Source organism: Stegodyphus dumicola, chromosome 3 (assembly GCF_044657685.1).
Source record: "Stegodyphus dumicola isolate Sdum_Otavi_A_Nest chromosome 3, ASM4465768v1".
Lineage (NCBI taxonomy): Eukaryota > Metazoa > Arthropoda > Arachnida > Araneae > Eresidae > Stegodyphus > Stegodyphus dumicola.
In genome coordinates, this window is record NC_140770.1 from 137,093,433 (window position 1) to 137,114,781 (window position 21,349).

General features: G+C 33.9%; 1 protein-coding gene across 1 annotated transcript in view; it reads left to right on the forward strand.

The window, feature by feature from the left end:
• The window catches only part of LOC118199386 (GTP-binding protein RAD-like), an 82,879-nt gene that overhangs the window by 49,974 nt on the left and 11,556 nt on the right, over positions 1-21,349 (forward strand). Inside the window, exon 2 of the mRNA XM_035371234.2 lies at positions 7,211-7,299. Within this exon, the coding sequence (XP_035227125.1) occupies positions 7,211-7,299 (89 nt within the window). The remainder of the gene's footprint in view (positions 1-7,210; positions 7,300-21,349) is intronic.

Here is a 21,349-nt window from a genome sequence, read left to right on the forward strand (position 1 = left end):
AATGAATGGAATCAATCATCTACAGGATCATACACAGCGTGCATGATCCTGAGCTTAATTTTCGCTTTACGAGTTTCATCCATATTTTTCAATTTGTTGTGCAAACTCATTAAAAAATGCATGTCATCATCGTAGATTTCTTGCGAGATCAACACTTCGTTCGGATACGATTACAACTCATTCGGATACGATGTGCTCCATATTAAAAAAAAAAAAAAAAAAAAAAAAAAAAAATTCGATGTAACAGCGAAATTGTCTGCAGAAAGTCGATTATTTTTAGCTTCGCTCTGATTGGTCAACGCTTATCCCAAACTCGGCGTAAAGTCGACAACTTCGTTCAGACGGGGGGGGGGGCGTAAAGAACATAAGTGGTTAGAGCCGAGCTCCGTTGCCAAAGCAACCAGTCACAGATTTTGACGCCGATTTGACTAATCTGGTTTAGGGCTCGTGGCATAGGGTTCAAAGTTTTCAACTTTACGCCGAGTTTGGAATAAGCGTCGACCAATCAGAGAGATAAGAGCATTGTATATGGTAATAATCTAAACACTTTGGCGGAATTGAATGATGAGCTACACCGACATTTTCGTAACATTCCTCCTGATATGCTGAGAGCTGCTTTTGAGAATGCAGTAATACGATTTAACTTGCGTTCGGACAAGGGTGAATGCCACACTTAAGCTTTTTAACACTTTTCAGAAACGATTAAACACAATTTAAACCGATGCCTTCATGTCTTATTTCGTTTAGGAATATTGCATACAGCACCATTTCCCCCTGGTGGTGAGTTTTCGAACCTTTTTCCGTGGAAAATAGATTTTTATGACCTCTTACACGATTACCAAGTTTGATAACCCATTTGGTCCAGTAAATTTCCTTTTAGACCATTTAAAAGTGGAACTTTAATTATAACTATCCTGTATTTTAGAATAAATTCTAAAAGTTCAAAGCGACTTCCACCGACAGCAAGCCACCTCTCGGTTTCATTTTCCCAAACAGTAACAGAAATAAAATTCGGAAGTATTTCTATCTCAGTGAGGATATCTTCTTTGTTTATGTCATTAAGATAATAACTTAATTGTTATTTATATTTTCCGGTCAAAAGTTTCGAATAAATAAAGAACACATACCAAGACAACGAAGTCTTTGCAATGTCTTTGAATATTCGAGCGTAAAAACTGTTCTTTCCTATTTCGTATTGCAATTCGGCATTTAGTGATGCTTCCCGTCACTAATAACTGATGTATAAGATGGCTGAATACTGGTTATTCGACATGAGGTCAAGTCCCAAACAACGGGCTGATGGCCTTTTGTGGTTTAGGTGTAACTTAGAGTATGTAACGCTGTATTCACGCATGCGTTACATGAATGCGAGACAGTGCTTCTTCCACAATGTGAATATTAGCCATTTTCCAGTTTTTAAAATCGCTCACGGAGAAGTTTTTCACGAAGACAACCCGGATCTTAGGCACATAATCGTATGAACTTTCCCATAATTCAATAAATCTCAATTAATCTTTCTGCTCCGAAGATTTATATGATTAATTCCTACAACCGGTTTCGCATGCGAAATGTCCAAAAATGTGCCGCCCCAGGTGAACACCCAGTCTAGCTACGCCGCTATATAACTTTGAAGAGGAAATATTCCAAAATGCAGTTAATGAAAAGGAAAAAAAATTACGGGAAAAAAAAAAAAAAAAAAAAAAAAAAAAAAAAAAAAAACCGTAGTTTAAAAAAGAAGAATAATATTAGTCTCCTAATTATCCATGATTCAACCCATTGTCTCAGTTGTTACAAAACGTGGATTGTTTACTGGCCATAACATGATTCTCATTTTACAGTTACAACTTCCATCTACTGAAAGAATGAGTACAAAAGAATTTTAAAGGCGTCTGGCACTTCTGCTTTATATATAAATAATCAAAACTTATTTTCCAGATAACCTGTTGTTGTGACTTATCTCACTTGCCTGACAGTAACATCAGAATAAGACCACGAAATTCATCGGGGCAAGCAGTGCAAGACTGCACCTGTCGCTGACAAGAGCCTTCACCATACAGGTGACAGTACGACTTCATTCAGTTCCGCTCACAATTTTGATGGAGTCTGAGGGTCTCCCTCCCTTTTCCGCACCACCAACCTCTCAAGAGGATTTTCGACTCGCCGCACATTCAGAGTGCCTCCATGCAGCACAGACACTATTCAGCTAATCCATTACTTATTTTCACTTATTTTCGCAATCACTGGCATTTTCAACAGTAATCATTCGCATCCGAAATAATGCAAATACTCGTCGCGAAGGCCGATTAAAGCAAGAGTGCCCCAAGGCTCTATTTTTAATTCCTTATTGTATTGTATAATGGTGACCAGACAAAAGCCCACTGGACGAAAGCGCACGCGACAAAAGCCCACAAAAAAGACCCCATTAGGATAATTGCCCAACCAACTAATACCCACACCGATGAAAGCGCACATTGATAAAAACCAGATTTTCCTTGAAATTGTAGCTCAGTTTTAAAGAAAGAAGTACCGGAACTCATCTTATTTAGGGCACCGATGCACTTCGGCTAGAATTGTAATTTATCATAAAAATTGAGGAGAATCTTGGGAATTGAGAGGAATCATAAAAATTGAGGGGAATTGAGGGAAGCCGGGCTCCGGTGCAATTTAAGCACTGGTCCGTAATCATAGTCACATAATGATAATGATAATCACAGTCACAGAATAGTCACACAATGAGAATGATAATCACAGTCACAAAATAGTCACACTATGAGAATGATAATCCCAGTCACAAAATAAACACAATATTTTACAATCATAATAACATAGGTAATAGTTTATAGTCGTAATACATAGTCCATCAAACAAATAATAATAAGTCACAGATGCAATAGTTAATCATAACGTTAATTCAATTCATATTTACAGTTATATATACATTCAATAGCAGATGCTGCCGAGGCTACTGTCTCGGACCTTCATAACGTTAATGTCACATCACATTCTCATAATACATTTGAGAATAAAACTTGCAGGACGGACTCTCCTGCTTGAACCACTGAGGATGTAAAGGGTGACCCAGTGTCATTTTCAGAGCGTGGACAAATGATGGGGGCCTTCGATTAATCTCCAATACGCAGCCAGTAAGGTTCTTCGGCGGCACGATTTGAGAATGGTCTGTTTGCAAGGAGTGCGCAAGAAGACGTTTTCGTGTAGCCACCAAACTCTTCGTTTCTTGGGAAAAAAATTGAAAGCTTTTAGATTACATCCTAAAGGGTCGTGATTTTAACGTTTTGTGAGTTACCTTTATTTATTCAATATGTTCTTCGTACTTAAATCATAGAACTCAATTCAACAGCAATATCACAAAGTACTTAAAAAAAAAAAACATATTTTTAGAATTTCCGATACACAGTCTCGCCCGTTGAAGAAAACTTTTTTTTTTAGTACAGTGTTGCCGTTGCTGGCTTTGAAATCGTTGAGTTTGTTAATCAAACATTCTTTAAATTTTTACAAAATATGAAATAGATAATAAAACAGATTCCAAATTAGAGTTTCCAGATGCCCATATTCGAATGGAGGACTACGTGATTTAAAATTTGATGGCTATAAGTATTGTTGTTTTATCACAAAGCGAGAAACATAGATACATCCACGCAATTTCTTCATTATTTAATTTCTTTAAATATAATGCGGGCTCTAATATTTGGTAGCAACAATTTGAAAAGTGAAACCCCGTTTATGATGAACCAAAATGCCAAAACGAAATTCGTAGCCTTTCTGAGCAAATTGCACCTTTGGTCTAAAAAAATTACTTTCAGCTTTTGTTTGGCACTTAACCAGACGTTAACCCTCTTAGAAACTGTTGTTTCACAGCAACTTAGAGTCCATTACTGGTACAGTCCATTACCGCCAGATTTTTGATCTACAAAAAATGCATACGAATATGCGTTTTTAATATTCAGTGTATAATATTGAAACTTTTAAGCAGTGATTGAATGCATGACATTTCGTACCCGCAGATAACGCTGCACCTTTATATATATATATATTCCATATCTTTTGATGCGTCATCCGCTGAAAATATCGCACGAAACAACAACGCAAGAAGACAACGTCGTCGTGCAACACGTTATGGGAGAAAACACTGAAGTTCTAAAACATCGTAGTGGTAAACAAAGAGGCTAAAAAATATCGCAGTTTTAAAACATCGTCGGAGATAATATCATGGTAAAAAATAAAGCATCTAAAAGTCATCGCATGACGGTAATATCGCTGACATTTTGTTTTTTATATTTTAAAAGTTGTAAGTGGCTACTTGCGCAGTGATTATGAAAGCAAGAAGAAATGAGGAATACCGTTACTTAAATATTTCATATTTTTGGATTAATTAATAACATTTTGATAAAAAAGCAAAAAGAAAATTACTAAAAGGTACAGAATTTTTATATAAGCATCATCTTCTCATCTTCCCTTTTCTAATTGTTTTTAGACTATATTTTAGACTAATATATCTTTGTAAAAGAGAATTAACCTTTAAAAAGTATCCATTATATGCTATGGAGTAGCATTAATTTTCTACTCGTTCTCAGTCTTTCAATGCTTAAGTTTCCTCCTCGCGTTTTTAGCGCGATTATTATTAAACTAAAAAGCCCGGCGGTCATACGAAATGACCGCTGTTCTAGATATTATAAATTGTAATTAAAATGATTTGTGCAAAGGTGTCTGCTGATTCAAACAGAATTACCCAGGGCAGGCGGCGAGGACGCCTCTTTGCTTACTACCCCACGGGGTTTCCCCCTTCTACTTGCTTAATTGCTTAAAGCAGAGTGCAATGAAGGAAACCACTGGCTGTACATTTCTTAAAAGCCAAGCCTAGCTTAAGAAATAAAGGTGATTTAAATAATAAAATGTTAATTCACATGTCAAAGATCTCTTTGTACACAACATTTCTTGTGTAGATCTTTCCATCATTTTTAAGCTCGCCTTGCAAAGGACATCCATTATTTTTAATTTTACGTCCGTTCTTTTACGAACTCTTGAACAGGCAATATAGAGTTGACCGCGTCCAAAGGCAGGCTCAGGTAAAAAAATGCCAACGCGCTTAAGCGTTTGTCCCTGAGACTTACTGATGGTCATAGCAAAGGCATTGTTACAGGAAATTGTTTACGTCTCAATTGAAACGGCAATCCTGTGCCGTGGCAACTTCACCCCATTGGCTAGTACAGTTATGCAAGAAACCAATAAATTATCGACAACAAACAGACACTTAAGCCGCATATAATAAAAATATTTATTTATTTCATTTTATTTGTTTTTTCATCGTTTCCGGTTTTTGCCGAATTCTATTATATATAGATGTCAAATTTATTCATTAAATGTTCAATGCACGGGCTCTTGTATTTTAAATTTTTCCTGCTTAGCTTTCTCATAATATTCGTCACGCGCTGCACTGCACGGGGAATAAAACAATTTACAATTACGCAAGCAACCAATAAACTATCGGCGAGAAACACTTAAGCCGCTTATATATGAGGTAATAATCGCGCTAAGTATAAATCCAAAAATGTAAAATAGAAAGGTAAAAGTATTCCTCTTTCCTTCTTGCGCTCAGAAATTATTACGCTAATAAACATTTAGACCTCTTAAATCCTGAAAATCACGTCTGGGATGTTATTCGGCCTGCGATGATTTGTAGGTGCTTTATTTTTTACCAAGATATTTTCTTCGACGGTGTTTTAAAACTGCGATGGTTTTGAACCACGATATTTTATACTCCGTTGTTTTAGAACCGCAATACTTTCTACTTGCTTTCTTTTATCCCACGATGTTTTCTCGACAGCGTTTTCGCCTTGTACTGTTTTCTCCGCGACGTTTTCGTTAGCGATGTTTCCGCTTGTAACCTTCGATATTGCAATAAATATTTCCCGCAGGTGGCAATACTTTCTCCTCTTTTGCCAAGACACGAAAGCTGCGAATTAAAAACAACAAATTATTTAAGAGTTTTCTTTGAGATCTTTAAAATTTTCTATTATTCAATCACCTCGTTTAATTTCCAAATCAGTGTCCCCAGCAACATGATTGAAATAAATGATGCCACTTGTAACAAATATAAAACAATGCTGTTCCTTATAACCTATGTTTATTTTTGTAGATATTCGCTTCCTTGTTTACGCGAACTTTCCTAATCTTTATATTAGGGTTAAGAACATAAATCTGCCTATTAAAGAGTTTTATACTCAGTGGTTTGGCAAGCAGCTTAGAATCTTAGAGGCATTTGCCCTTTGCTGAATCTGTTTGCCAATCCAATTGGACAGAATCCAGTTCCTGTTTGTACTTCGATAGAGATAACCATTCATGTCAAGTGCTGGACCACACGCAAAACAACAGACATGCGTATTCAGCACAGATATCTTAATATAGTTGTTGTAGCGAGAAACAGTTTTTTTATTCGAAACCATTTCTCCTTAACTGGGTTGAATTCATTTTTGTCATGATTAAATCTCTGTTATTAAATAATGAAGAATCTGTATGAAAGCATGCTATGTATGTGTGCTCTCCGCAGTCTGGGAAAACGCGACACTTGGAGCCAAAAAATTTTGTACATTCATAGTCTCCCACCCGAACATGCGACCCTCAAAGCGCGAATGTTGAATTTCGAGCTTTATTAATATTTTATGTTTTGTGCAAACTTTAATATATAACTCAGCGATTTAAAAGATATGTATTGCCATTCACCAAAACGCGATATATTTACGTTGAATTTAATTGGAAAATTCAGCGGTTTAAAAGAAATATATTGCTACTCGGAAAAGCATATGAATTTGTTGAATTTGTCTTTCAAGTTTAATCAGCAAACTCTGCAATTTGAAAGAACTTTGTTGTCAATCCCCGAAATAAAATATTTGTATCTCCCATGCGCCAATGAATCGCCATTCGACAAAGCGTAAGACAGTTGATTTTATTTTCGAACTGAATTTGTTATTACTGATTAACAACTAATCGATTTAAAATCTTGATTAATGACTAATCGATTTAAAAGCAATGTTCTTGATCTCTAGCATTATTAATTGCAAGCTGGATCTGTGAAATGATACAAGCTGGGCTAATTAAATCATTAAATATTTGAATAGCTTGAATAATGAATGAATAGCGCTTGAAATTAAACTATTAAGTATATTTTGGGTTAATGATTTTATTCTTCCCATAGATGAAAGTTTGAACAGAACGGTAACTGTGTCTTTAGATGGCGAAGAAACGGAATTAGAAATTGTAGAATGTAACCAAATGGAGGACAAGGTAAGACTACATTTACCTTTTAGCTTGTTGAGTACTTCATGTTAATTAACCAATTGTTATGACTTAAACCTTTACTGTATTTTCTCCTTTCTGCAGTTCTCATTGGGATGCCAATTAGATGATTTTGAATCCCCAGTTTTGAATGTTTTAGAAATGGAGCTTTTGGCAGCGTCGCTTGCAGTGTGCATTCCATCGCACAGCTCTGATAGTGGATATCCTGGCTTTAGCCATTCTGTTAGCAGACTTTAAATTACGCCGTGAAAATAGTGAGCTAGCTTAAATAGGCTAATTTTTGCAATCTGCGACGGGATATTTATTTTTTCAGTCTGCTACTGATTCAGGACTTTATTTGCACGCACAAGTTGTGCTTTTTGTTCACCCTTTTAATTTTTTGTCTTAATATTTTAGATGAAGCGATAACTTACTTGTCAGTCTAAAACGGCCCAAAGAGCTTTGAGTTAATTTTACACAATTAGGACCTATAAGCCGCATCAAAATCCTATAATTTTTGCATTTGTTTAAATACATAAATGATAAAATACATGATTCAACGATAAATAAGTTTCAGTACACTTTATTTCCTAAAAAATATTTTCTATTCACTATACTGAAGTAAAAACTGACTTTTATTACATTTAGATGCTCTCGTGTTATCGAATGTAGTGCGTCTAAACAGGAATCTCATAAACGCTTTAGAATCGTACCTATTTGCTTCTAACTGTTCTAAAAGATGGAACAAAGAAAAGGGATTCCTAGTACATTATTTCTCAAGCAATTTTCAAGAGAAAATCACTTTTATAAATTTGAAGGTTTTGTGGACCATCTTACTCTTGTTTCCTTTGAAACCAAATTTTTTAGCATATCTTAATACAAAATGACTTATATTTTTAAAAGGTAATTAATTCAAATTAATTAAATTTTATATTGTTATTATTAAATACTCAAGTTAATGAAAGAAAATTTATATTTGTTTTTAATAATTGAAGGCTACTAGAACTTGAGTAATCTTTATATTATTAGCTATAAACTAAATAAATGTTGGTACTCACAATTAATGAGATGGATGAGCCTATCGATTTTGCATAGCTATTTATGTTTGTATGTATGCTATTAAGAAGCACCACAGTTAATGTGCATTAAATTCCTCTTTCGTTACTAGAGTGAGAAGTGAAGTCCGTAGAGAATGTAAACGGTGGCGTGGTATATGGCGTTAATCTGAATTTTATATTTTATGATTTTTGGAAATCTACGAGGACCACAACATCAGGTTCGGAGGGCTACAGATTGAGAAACGCTTTTCTATAGGAATACAATGCAACATTAAATAAAAATATTATAACTATTAACAAAAAAATAGTGATTTAAAATATAAATTTGTTTAATAACATAACAAAATAAAATTTAAAACTTTTAGCGAATTTTCAAAATTTTTTCCTGTAACACATGCTTAAGGAAACCGCTATCTAAAGTAAAGATACAAAGTTTCATGTGTGTGCTTTAAATTTTATTTATTCACATATTAATCATTTTGTAGAAATTGTTCTAAATTTTATTAATAAATTAGTTGAATACGTACCTTTATGAAATCTAATTTAGCTTATTTTTATGTTAAAAAATTAAATTTTTCATGTTTTTTTAATTGGCTGCGTTCACCAAAATAAGTATCCCATAAAACTGCTTAAAAGTAAACAGTGAATGTATTCTTCACAAATTTTGAATGAAGATTTTTGAATTTAAAGATGCAATTTATACCAGAATTTCTAACTATGCAAATATAAACGCAAAACATAAATGAATACGATGAAAAATAAAAGATACTGAACGAAACTTGAGAAGATACTACAATAAATGCCTTTTTCTAATATAGTGGAAATACGAACCGCCTTGAATGGTTCACGAATGACTTTATAAGGTATTTCTCCCGCCTTCTTAGCATGCCTTTGTGGTGTAATCGTCAGCACACTCGGCGCGTATTCGAGAGGTCCGTGGTTCGAGTCCCGGCGAGGGCATTGTTCATTTTTCACGTCTCCAGCTTCAAAATACCTAATGTCTCTACAGTGGCGCCCAAACTAAAAAGGTGGTGCATGATGATTCTCCACCACTAGGATTTGGCGATTGGGTTCCCTAATTCACAGTCGCCCTTTAAAAGGGGGAGTATATAAGGTGTATCTCCCGCCTTCTTAGCATGCCTTCGTGGTGTAATGGTCAGCATACTCGGCGCGTATTCGAGAGGTCCATGGTTCAAGTCCTGGCAAGGGCATTGCTCATTTTTCACATCTCCAGCTTCAAAATACCTAATGTCTCTACAACTTGATCACTAACAAATCGGTTTACAAACAAGTTTTCCAAACGAAGATTGTACTGGATGACGAACGATGTCCCCAGATAAACAAATAAGCCGTTAGCGAATTATACTCCAAAATGAAGTTAATGCAGTGGAGGAAATATCTTCAGAAGAAGAAGACAGAAGAAAGAGGCTCCCAGTTATTTTATCCGAGAAATATGGGAAAAATAGGCTAAGATGCAAAAGTCCATAGAACACTAGTATATATATATATAAATATATACTAGTGTTCTATGGACTAGTATGATAAACGTAAATAAGCCAGCCAGACAAACGAGCTGCGGCCAAAGCAAAACTTGTATGTTCTATGAATGCCTGAAAAGAAAATGTGTAAAAAAATTTCAATATAAATGAAATGAGTTCCTCCTTTCCAAGCAACATCCAATTCGTAAATAATTTTTTTGTTGCCAAACCAGGAAACAAAAATTTTTTATACTTCAGGTTAGTTCATATGACGTCATTTAATGTAATATAACAACCTTTTCTCAATATCAATAAAAACATAAACTTGACAATTACATATCGCATCATTTATCCTCACCCGCAGTTAAAAAAATGACAAGCCACGGCAGTTATTTATTTAAAATACTGACATTAACGAAACATTTCTTACTTATAATGACATCGCATGCAGTCGTGTGCTTTCTTCAACGTCAGAACATGACCTTATATCATAATAATATATTTAATATTTGACAATGCTATTTTTAAACCATATTTTGTAAAACTAATACATCTGTAGTGCTTTGGATAGTCGGCAATACCGTTGGGGCGGTTCTGGCCTGGCGAAAAATCATCCTATCTTGCTTCGCATTTGCGCTCCTTCGCCTTCCAGAACCTTCTTTCGTCGGCAGTTTCCTTGTCGCAACCATTGATGCCAACGTCTTTGCATAGCAGTGTCTGTACTCTGGAGGCGGCGGTCTATTGTTCGGTATGATTATCCAGCTTAACGCAACCCTACAATGCGACTGATTACGTTCGAAGTCGTTTTAGTTGTCTGTGAGGTCTTAGATATCGTCGTAATGGCATCTTTAGTTGCTTCTTTACGGAATTACAATGGCAGCAACAAAAAAAGATAAATTATACACCTCTGTTACTGGTTTTATACTTTGCGAATTGCGCACTAGAAATGCGCGCTATGATAGCGATTCCTGTTCATTTGCTTTGAAAGTTTGATCATTTGCATGTTCGATCAAGATGGCATGTTCGATCAAGATGGTCCTTCTTGGTGCTTCGATTGTTTTGCAAAAGAGTGTATTTTCATCATCAGAAGAATCTTAGACGTCAACATTTTTTATTTTACTTTCTGTTACAATAACTTCATCATTTATATTTTCGCATGTGGATTATCATTATATCATTTGGACAGTAAACCAAAAGGAGTTTCTGATGGTTGATTCTGTTATAATCTGCTCAGGTGGTATAGTGGTTAGGAAAGTCGATTGCGATACCAAAGGTCCAGAGTTTGAATGGTTGTAACTGACCGTCCCGTCATAGGAAGCGTAGGTGTCTCACCTATATAATGTGCCTCCATAATAACGTTACCACAGCTTCCAGTCTTAGTAGTGGTCAACGTCTAAATGATGACTTGTGGCCGCCATTGGGAGAAACAAAATGATTCTGTAACAAATGCCCAAGACTTTTCTACCGCCAGCATCAAACGTTGTAATCGACGCATGTGTCATGCTTCTCCTAAATGTTTAAATCCAACTGCTACCTGTAGCGATATTTCAAACTCCTGCTCCTCTACCTCTGAATAGCGAAAATTTTTAAATTTCCATCATAGCATCATCCTTGAATAGAGCGTTGTCTGGCAGCTCAGTCGAAGAACTTGAATGGAATCAAGGAACCCATTGACATTCTTTGATTTGATGGTGTTTGAAGATAAACTTACTGCGTTCTCGTTCTCCTAGAATTAAATTCGCACCTGTTTTGCAGAGTCTTTGTTTAGAACATAAAGAAAAGGGTTACATTCGAAAACATAGAGGCAAAAATATCGCGGAGGAAGTCGTCGCTGGGAAAACAATGTAAGGCGAAATCGTCGTGGTACAAAAACATCGTGGGAGAAAATAAAGAGAAAACATCGCAGTTCTAAAACATCGGGATACAAAATATAGTCGTCGAAAATAAAGCGGTTCATAAACTTCGCAGGTTAAAAACATCGACATCGAAAATATCGTGGTAAAATATAAAGTACAGTAGTAAGACCCCGCTTAACGCTGTTTCGTTTAGCGCTGTTTCGGTTTAGCGCTCTTTTATTTCAACCCGGGGATTCCCCGAAATTGTGCGCAGCGCTAGGTTTCCAAATAACATATCCGAAACAATGTAGTTGTGTTTCTTGTTTGGTGTGGTGCTATACGGACGCGTTTTTATCATTTGAAACATTTGTTGACATTATTCTAAATATAAATTTATATAATACTATAACGATTAATACAGTGACAAATATTATCATGGGTGATAACAAAAAACAAGAAAAGAAAGCAACCAGAAAAGCATTTCACTGGAAACTAAAATGCAAGTGATTAGAAGATTTGATTCTGGTGAACGTCAATCTCAAATTAGTGCTGCATTGAATTTGGCAACTTCAACAATAAGGACAATTCTTAAGAATAAAGAAAAAATACTGTCATCGGCTACTGCAACTACGTCAAGCTCTGCAACTAGAATTACCCGTTCTAGAAATAACATTACAGAGGAAATCGAAAAACGACTGTCTATATGGATTGACGACGAAATTGAACGCAATATGCCATTAGGCCAATCTATCATAATGCCTTTTTGACAAAAAGGCAGAAAATTGGAAACACAGAATAGACTGAATGATCTGACCGAGAATTTTAATTGTTTTTATAAGTATATTCGTTTATATTGTTTTTATTTTTGTAAGAAATAAATGTGGGTTTATTTTTATTAAAAAAACATTATTAAATTTAATACCTAACCAATTTTCTATCCATCGTCCCCTAACCCAATTATTTACATGTTAAGATAGCCTCATTTAGCGCTGTTTCGCATTACGTTCTGCTTTGATGGAACGTATCCCCCGCGTTAAGCGGTGTCTTATTGTACCTACAAATAATCGCATATCGATAATATCGCGCACATGTGCGTTTTTCAGGTTTTAAAACTTATAAATGCAAAGTCGCATAAAGATTTGGAAGCTCAAGAAATGCTAACGACACTTTAAGTATAAACGGAAACAAAACAAGGTATAATTTACACCAAAACGAAATCAGATTAACAAACGTGAAAGAAAGTAATTCGATAACTAACTAAGCAATTTTTATAGAAGTAACGTCATGCAGATATTTATCTTCCTTTTTTCTAAGCACTTTTAGGCTGTATTTTTCATGAAAACGTATGAGAAAAACTTTATAAAAAGATTAATTTATTAATGATCTTTGTGAATTAACTATGTAAATTTAAAATTCTACCAAGCGCTGTAAGTTGCATTAATTTTCTACTTATTTTCAATTTTTAAATGCTCAAGTTTCCTTCTTTTTCACTAAAAATTTACTAGTTCATTCACAAATATTAAATATAAAAGTAAAAATACCCCTCTTTTCTTCTTGCTCTTTCAAATCATTATGCGAAAATACATTTACAGCTTTTAAAACCTCAAAAATGCATTTTTGCGATGATTTGTAGGTAATTTAAATTTTACCACGTTATTTTCGATGACGATGTTTTTAAACTGCGAAGTTTTTGCACTGCTTTATTTTCGACGACGATATTTTGTACCACGATGTTTTAAAACTGCAATGTTTTCTCTTTACTTTCTTTTCTCCCATGAGGTTTTTCGCCTTGCCCTGTTCTCCCGCTTCCGCGATGTTTTTGGCAACCACCATAAAAACTGGAAGTGATCAAAATGTTCGTTTGTTCATTATAAGCCAGTTCTTTGTAACAAAGTTCGACCCTAAAAGAATTTTGAGATACTCCGTAAGGCAAACAATTGGTTTATTAAAAATCATTATTAAAAATCATTATTAATCATTATTATCGGGTGATTATTTTATTAAAAATCTACAAAATTTAAACTCTTAGTAGACTCTTAAAGGAAATGTTCCTCTTGAAAACTTTTACAAAAAACGTAAATGTTCCATGCATAATATATTTGTTTTAAGAAAACTTACATTTATGAGGGAAACTTAGTTTTACATCTTCTGGAAAGCTAAAACGTCTTGTGACATATGTTATTAAGATGGACTGGAATCGGATCCCAAACCTCAGAAGTATGCTTTTAATTATTATTTACTTACATATATGCTTACTTGTTCAATTTAAATTCTGTAACTGTGATAAAAAGCCAAAATCAGTTGAAAACAAGCCAGTATAAGCAGCAGAGTTTAAAGAATCATCCAGCAAGAAGTATGATCTCACATGCTTATTACATGAGTCATTAAGTTGGAAACACATGAGTCATTAAGTTGGAAACACATGAGTCATTAAGTTGGAAAGTTCATAAATTGAAAGTTCATATTTTTGTCGCATATGTGTTTATTCACCGAGGTAAGTTAAGAAAAGTTTACATTTATAACCACCATTTAGGTTACTTGCGTCAGAGCAAAAGGTAGGGGCAAAGATAATTTCTTTCATCTTCAGAGACGTGTTATTTGGCAACTTCTTCAGAACAATCCAGTATCTTTCATGTTAAGTATCGCTCTTGGTCGATAATATGAAGCTTTGATGAAAGCAGCCTGTATTTTTGGAAAATTTTTATCAACAACTCTGGCTTTTATCAGCTTTCTTCATATACCTATATTTGCATTAGCTTTTAAAGGGAAAAACAGCTGCGTCTTGTTATAAAAGTAATGCTGCCTGTGGTTTTAGAACGTTTTACTTTCTCATACATAAGACTTATTACTAACACTTTAACCTTCAGTTGCTTTTGTTGCTACTATTTGGAAAAGATTCCTAAATTTTAAGAATTTACTCTTTAAAGAAAAATATGTGAAACGGTTTTTTAAATATTAGTTTTATTTGAAACTTTTAAATAATAATAATAAAAAAAAATCTGATTGGAATACCACGTGACTTCCTTGTACCGCCTATTGAATAGTGCGCATTTTTTTGCTGCATTTCATTTAAACTTATTTTCTCGAACTATACTAACTTAATTGCCCAGTATGTAAAAACAAATAAAAATGACTAAAAAATCAGAAAGGTTTCAGATTTTAAATTACGTCCAAAGGGGCATTTCTTAAACATTTTGTGTGTTCCCTTTATTTATTAAATATCATGTTCTTCGCACTTAAACCATAAAATTCAGTTCAATAACAATATCGCAAAACAATTTTACAATGAGCATATCTTTTCCGATACGCAGTCTCGCGCGGTGGAGATAATTTTTTTTTTTTTTTTTTTTTTTTTTTTTTTTTTTTTTGTGTACAACGTTTCCATTGCTCGCTTTGAAATCCTCGAGTTTGTTAATCAAAAATTCGTGAAACTTTTACAAAACATGACATCGATTATAAAACATTCCATGGACATTCAGAGTGTTTCGACATAAAATAGCAAAACGAAAACAAGCATAAAACTTTCGCAAATATAAGTATAGGAACTGGGAGACTGTAGAATAGTTAGATTTTGCTATTTACTAAAAATTAATTTTGTTAAAAATCTGAGAATTTGTCATTGCCAAAACATGAATAGTCTCCTAATTAAAAACAGTTTTGTAATTGGAAATATGTGACTACTACCAACGACTAGGAAAATAAAGGCTGGCTAAGGACATTTAAGTTGGGTGGTTGGAACTCTGCCGATTGCAACAAGAAAGGGATTTGCACAACTAAATGCTATAGCAGTGTCATATATAAAATTTCAACATTTTACGGCTAACCGTTTTTGAGTAATGCGAGATACATACATACATACAGACGTCACAAGAAATCCCTTCTGAATCCTTTTAAAATCCATTTATAATCCGTTTCGGTAAAAAGAGTCGTTTATTCTGTCCATATGTACAGATTTCAAGCAAAAAAATCTTCCAAATGGATTCGGGAATGGTCAAAATGGATATTTCAGTTGAGATATGATACCCGATTTTTTTTTTTTTTTTTTTGCTATTAGAATACTTTCTTTATTTAGTACAAGGAAGTAGGAAATATATACATTTGTATAATTCGTTTTTAAATAATTATTCAGTGTTCTTGCAGAAACACGAATACTTCTTTTCTATACAAAAATCTTCAAATCTAGTTCCTATATGGAGTGGAATGCTGCAAAAACTACTTAAGAGACACCATCAGAATGAAGTACCATCATCAGCACCTTTATTCAAGTCGGTTTTACTGTTCTAAAACACAACTTTCGTTAGACAGCCCCGGCGTAAACGAGTCACTGTACCTTTTAACAGTTGCCAGCATTTTTGTGCAAGTCAGCCTTTGGTTTAAAAGACAGAAACCTTCGTAATGGAGACCCAGCAGAAAAGTGCCCTCCCATCCTTAAATGACATCAATAATTTTTGTCAGTCAGTCTTTGTTGAAAGGACAGAAATCTTCTTAAGAATTCCCTTTCATAAAAGAGTCATAGCTCTTAAAAATGTTCCGGAAGTTTTATGAAGTAAGTGTTTATTCTAAATACTAGAAACTTCTTTAGAACTGCAGATATTGTTTTTAAATAACCTAGTGTCAGTTAATCAGTAACAGACAGATTAAATCTGAAAGATAAATACCTCATATTTTATCGAATGGCAACAGAATCGCATGAAAAGTGAAACAACGCAAAATCGTGTTTTTTGATACGAAAAGCCTGCTGGGCTAAAATTAATATATATTGTTACGTCTTTCCTTTTCTGACACCAGTTGTTGCGTTAGTTTCTTCCTTCACGTTCGTACGGGGTTCGTGTGGATTTGGAGTGAATAACGACGACACTTTATGAAGTATCGAAACACACTTTATTTATCAATAATTGTCAGGACAGCTCCAAAACACGTTTTACAGTCATCGATGAACTACTATAAACACGCTGACACGATCAGCGACACAGCCTTCAGGTTATCAGGCTATCACGGTGGAGACAGCTTCCTGCAAAGCACTCGACTCTGCTTTTTGGAGTACAGCTCCCGACTCTGCTTGGTCGTTCTCGGAACTCCACGTACTCTCGAGACTCTCCATGCTAAAACTCGCGATGCACTCGACGACACACGAGCACAGCTCCTGACTCTTCGGTTCAGTCTTTCCCGGAGCTCAACACGCTCTCTCGACGATGCACTAACCGCGATACACTAACAGACTCCTTCAGTGGACTCGACGGCCCACTCGGCACTCGCTGCCCGGGTGTCAACCAACGACTTCATATAATAGGTAGACGGCTCACCCACAGAGAATTCGTCTGCTAGGATGTCTCCAACATATACCACGTGACTTAAGCTCTTGGCGCTCTTGGGGAGTGATAGCTTAGGCTGTTTATCGCCAGTTTGGCGTGCTTCTGATATGGCTAGTAGTGCTTTTTTTTCCCGTTTGCTGGCAGTCGGCAGACAACGGCCTCGAATTAGGTTATTCGATTTTTTACGAGTATTTTTGGATATAACTTAACCCCTTTTTTCCTGAATATTTTATCTATATTTTTAATAATCGCTTTAAATTATTTGTGCCATTATTTAAAATGTTTAAGTTAAATAATTTTAGGAAGAAAATCTAAAATAAATAATAAAAAATTGAGAGGAAACTTTAATTTTGAATAATGTTTAAAACTTAATTGCACTACTGTTATAATATTTGAGAAGGTAAAAAAATCTCGTTTATTTTTAATGCATTCCATCCTAAAGAGAAAAGAAAATCACATTGTATGTATTTATGCTATTCATGAAATATATACTTACAGGCTGTTAACTTTCAGCTGGAACTATAAACTATTCAAAGTTATAATATAGTTTATGATACAAAAAGAGAAATTATACTGAAATCTTATTATAGAAAAATATTTTACTTTCTTTAAATTAAGTAAAATTAACATAATTTTACTTAATTTAAAGTCAGAAATAGTTTTCGGAACAATTTCATTTACCTTTGACCTTTCAGTGTTACCAATAGTACTTGCATTTTGGAAATTTACGATGGTAAATAAAATGTTTAGTTTTAAAAAAATCTTTCACTGATTGTAAATGCTCATTTTTTTTTCAGTTACTTGCATATTGAAGTGCTTATAAACTTAGCAATGTCTAGAAAATAATTTCATGCAAACTTGGAAGCTACTGCCTTAACTGTATGCTGCTATACATTAAATTTAGTAAGATTTCATATTTTGCACATCAGCTGTAAAATGTACATTTCCAGAATAGAATTTTATTACAGAATTATAAATTCAAACATGACAATACATATTATATTTTATTCCTCTATCCCAATTAAATAAACAGATTACGAAAATGTGCATTTAAATATAGTATTTACTATAAATATATCGGGAACAAATACCAAAAATCACCTACTCAAACTGGTAGTCAAGTATATTCCAAATTTCCTATTTTTGATATGTGAATAAGTAATGAGCTTTTTAAAACAAAAACACACAATTTGGCTCAAATATAGAAACTACACATTATTATATACTACATGAAGAACTTTATGAAATACAATACCCTATGTAAGGCTCTGATATGAGAAATTTCACTTTTTTTTTTGATTTTATATAAATTTTTTTAAAAAAAGTTAGCTTGTAAAACCATAGAAATCTTTATAGATATATAAAGAATGTGATATTTACTTTTAAAAAATCAATACATAAAACAGTGTAAATAAAATACAAACTACAAATTAAAAATACATGCTTTTATTTTAACAACAGGGCTTTAATGAAACTGACTGTTTCACAGAAAAGAAAAAAAAAAAAAAAGCTTTTATGAATAGAAAGTAAAAACTAGTAAAGATATAATGATGAAAGCCTCATTCAAACCTGCAAAAGTTCACTCAGATATAGTTTTGATGGGTTTTTTTTTTTACAAACTATATATATATACTGTTTGTATGCAACAAAAAGTTAAGGCCTGTTTTCAAGAATTTTTTTTTTTTTTTTTAAATTTAACTCCTACTAAATATCTTAATACACACGTAATCTTCATTATAAATTAAAGAAAATTCTATAGTTATGATATATTTATGTTGCTAAAAAATAGTTTTAAAGGAAAAGGTTTTTAAAAAATCTTAAATTAAACAAATATTACTATGAAAGCAAAAACTCTGCAATCAAATATTGAAGTGATTAGTTTATAAATAGGTGGCACTTTTAAGTATACGCAATCTGTTGACATTAACGAGTTAATAGCATTTTATTCCTTATAATGTTTGGTGAGTTCGAATTCACTGCCACTTTATTCCTGCTTTACCAGATCATTCTTATGCATTAGCTAAATTAAAAAAAATTAGGATTTATTCATGCATTATTAGCTAATATACTAGTATACAAATTTTCAGCTCATTTATAGATTTTGAATTAGCTTTTCTTTTTTTTTTTTAACAAAGTAAACATATCGCACAATCTTATCTCAATAATTTAATAATAATAGCATTTTTCTTTCTTTTTTTTTTATCGCAGGCAGTTTATGAAACCAAAACGCGTACGATTTGGCGAAAAAAGGTTAGCGCCATTTGGCGCAGCTTTTTATTTCAACGGAGTACACGGAAAAAGAACATAAAATGCAATTATTTGTAAAAGGTGATTCCAGTAAATAATGTCACAGTATTTATTACATTTTGATGCTATTAATACATGCTGAAAATGTCATATACAGCGGCAATTTTCTTATACAATATGGCTGAAACTTTCCAACCAATTCAACAGAGATAGTAAAATGACAAAAATACTGGAAATAAAATAATGAATCATGCAGTTTTAACTTAGCTATGAAAGGTTACAGGTCCCCCTTTTACAAAACTTTCTTTACATCCATAGGCGCTGCAGCGGATAACCATTTTTTATTAAATTTTATGTGACCAAGCAGAGCAGGTGTCTTTCGTCCCATAGAAATGAATGTAAAGTATTTCCGGACTTTCGGAATTCGACCAGCAGTCACGTGCACACTAATGTTGGAACCAGTCGGAGGTTGCTATAAGCTCTCTACCAGTATATATCTCGTTGGTGTCAACACGATCGACTCCGCAGGGATTGATTCGCTAGACGAGACACACTCTCGATGAGGGACACACACTCCCTGACTGTGGACCAGCAGGGTTTATATAGCTTTCGGCTTGTGTTCGGGAACATTCTGGACTAAACTGGTAAGAATTCGTTCCAGGACGGTTATTCTACGCTACGAGAGTCGACAGCAAGTTGTGGGCCGCCAGATGTCGCTGCTAGTAAAAAACAGGTCTGCCCAACATCCTATATTCTCTGAGTACGGAAGTTCTCGAAAGCGCGTGAAAAAGTGTTGCCGCGTCGTCAATCAGGGTTGTCCAGTTGACGTACTAAGTAGACAATGGCTTTGTATGTGTTTTCGCCGCTGATTTTTTTCATATTTAAACGAAGAATACCGTCGTAGATCTCTGAATCGATGGCGAATTTATAGAAAATATGTTGATGCTTTTGCTTTGCCAAAAGATTTTTTCATTGCGTATTTCAGATTGCCAAAATTTATAGTTATTTTAATTTGGGATGAACTGAGAGAGTATTTGGAGCCACATTCAGAAAACAAGAACGCAATTTCTACTGAAAGAAAGGTTATACTATTCCTGAAATTATAGATATAAATTGTAATTGTACGCTTTAAAAATGTAGAAGATAATAAGTTTATCAAGCACATAAACCTTCTTCATTTAATACAAATATAGACATCCGATAAGCTTCTACTCGATTTATGTACAGCAAGAATTACGTTTACTTTAAAATCTAACAGTTGAATACCTTACGAATAATACTGTGAACACAAAAAATGTCGTTCATTATTACGCGAAATTCACACTAAAATAAAAATTTAAAATAATAATAATAATAATAATTATAAAACTATAAAATAGATTTATAATATTTTTTTTCAGTAGTTGTACTACTACTAGTGTGATACTTTTAAAAATAAGTTTTAGCCCAGAGGGGCTATTAATTTCGTTTTGCCATTTTGTGGCGTTTCACGATAAATGGCGTTTCACTTTTCAAATCGTTGCCACCAAGTATTATCGCACTCTATTATATTTAAACAAATTAAATAATGAGGAATCTGCAGAATGTATGAATGTTTCTCGCACTGTGATAAAACAACGGTACCTAGAGCCATGAAATTCTGAATAACGTAATCCTCCATCCTAATATAGGCATCTGGAGGCCCAAATTTGGAACTGGGAATTTGTATTACTATCCATTTCATATATCATACTTTGTAAAGCATTTATGAGTTTTTGATTAAGAAACCCAACGATTTCAAAGCGAGCAATGGCAAAAAACACTTTCATCTCTAGCGCGCGAGACTATATATCGGAAATTCTAAAAATATGCTTTTTTAAAATTATATGATATTGCTGTTGAATTGAATTTTATGGTTTAAGTGCGAAAAACATGATATTTAATAAATAAAGGTAACACGCAAAACGTTAAAAAAATGGCCCTTTGGGAGTAATATAAAATCTGAAAGCCTTCAGATTTTTTTTTTTTTTTTTTTTTTTTTGTGTGTGTGTGTGTGTAATTTTAATACGTTTTAAAACTGGTTTCTAAGTGAGGACTTTCTAAGGGAAACTGGCTCGTATACACGTTACACATGGGAAAAGCCACGAAAA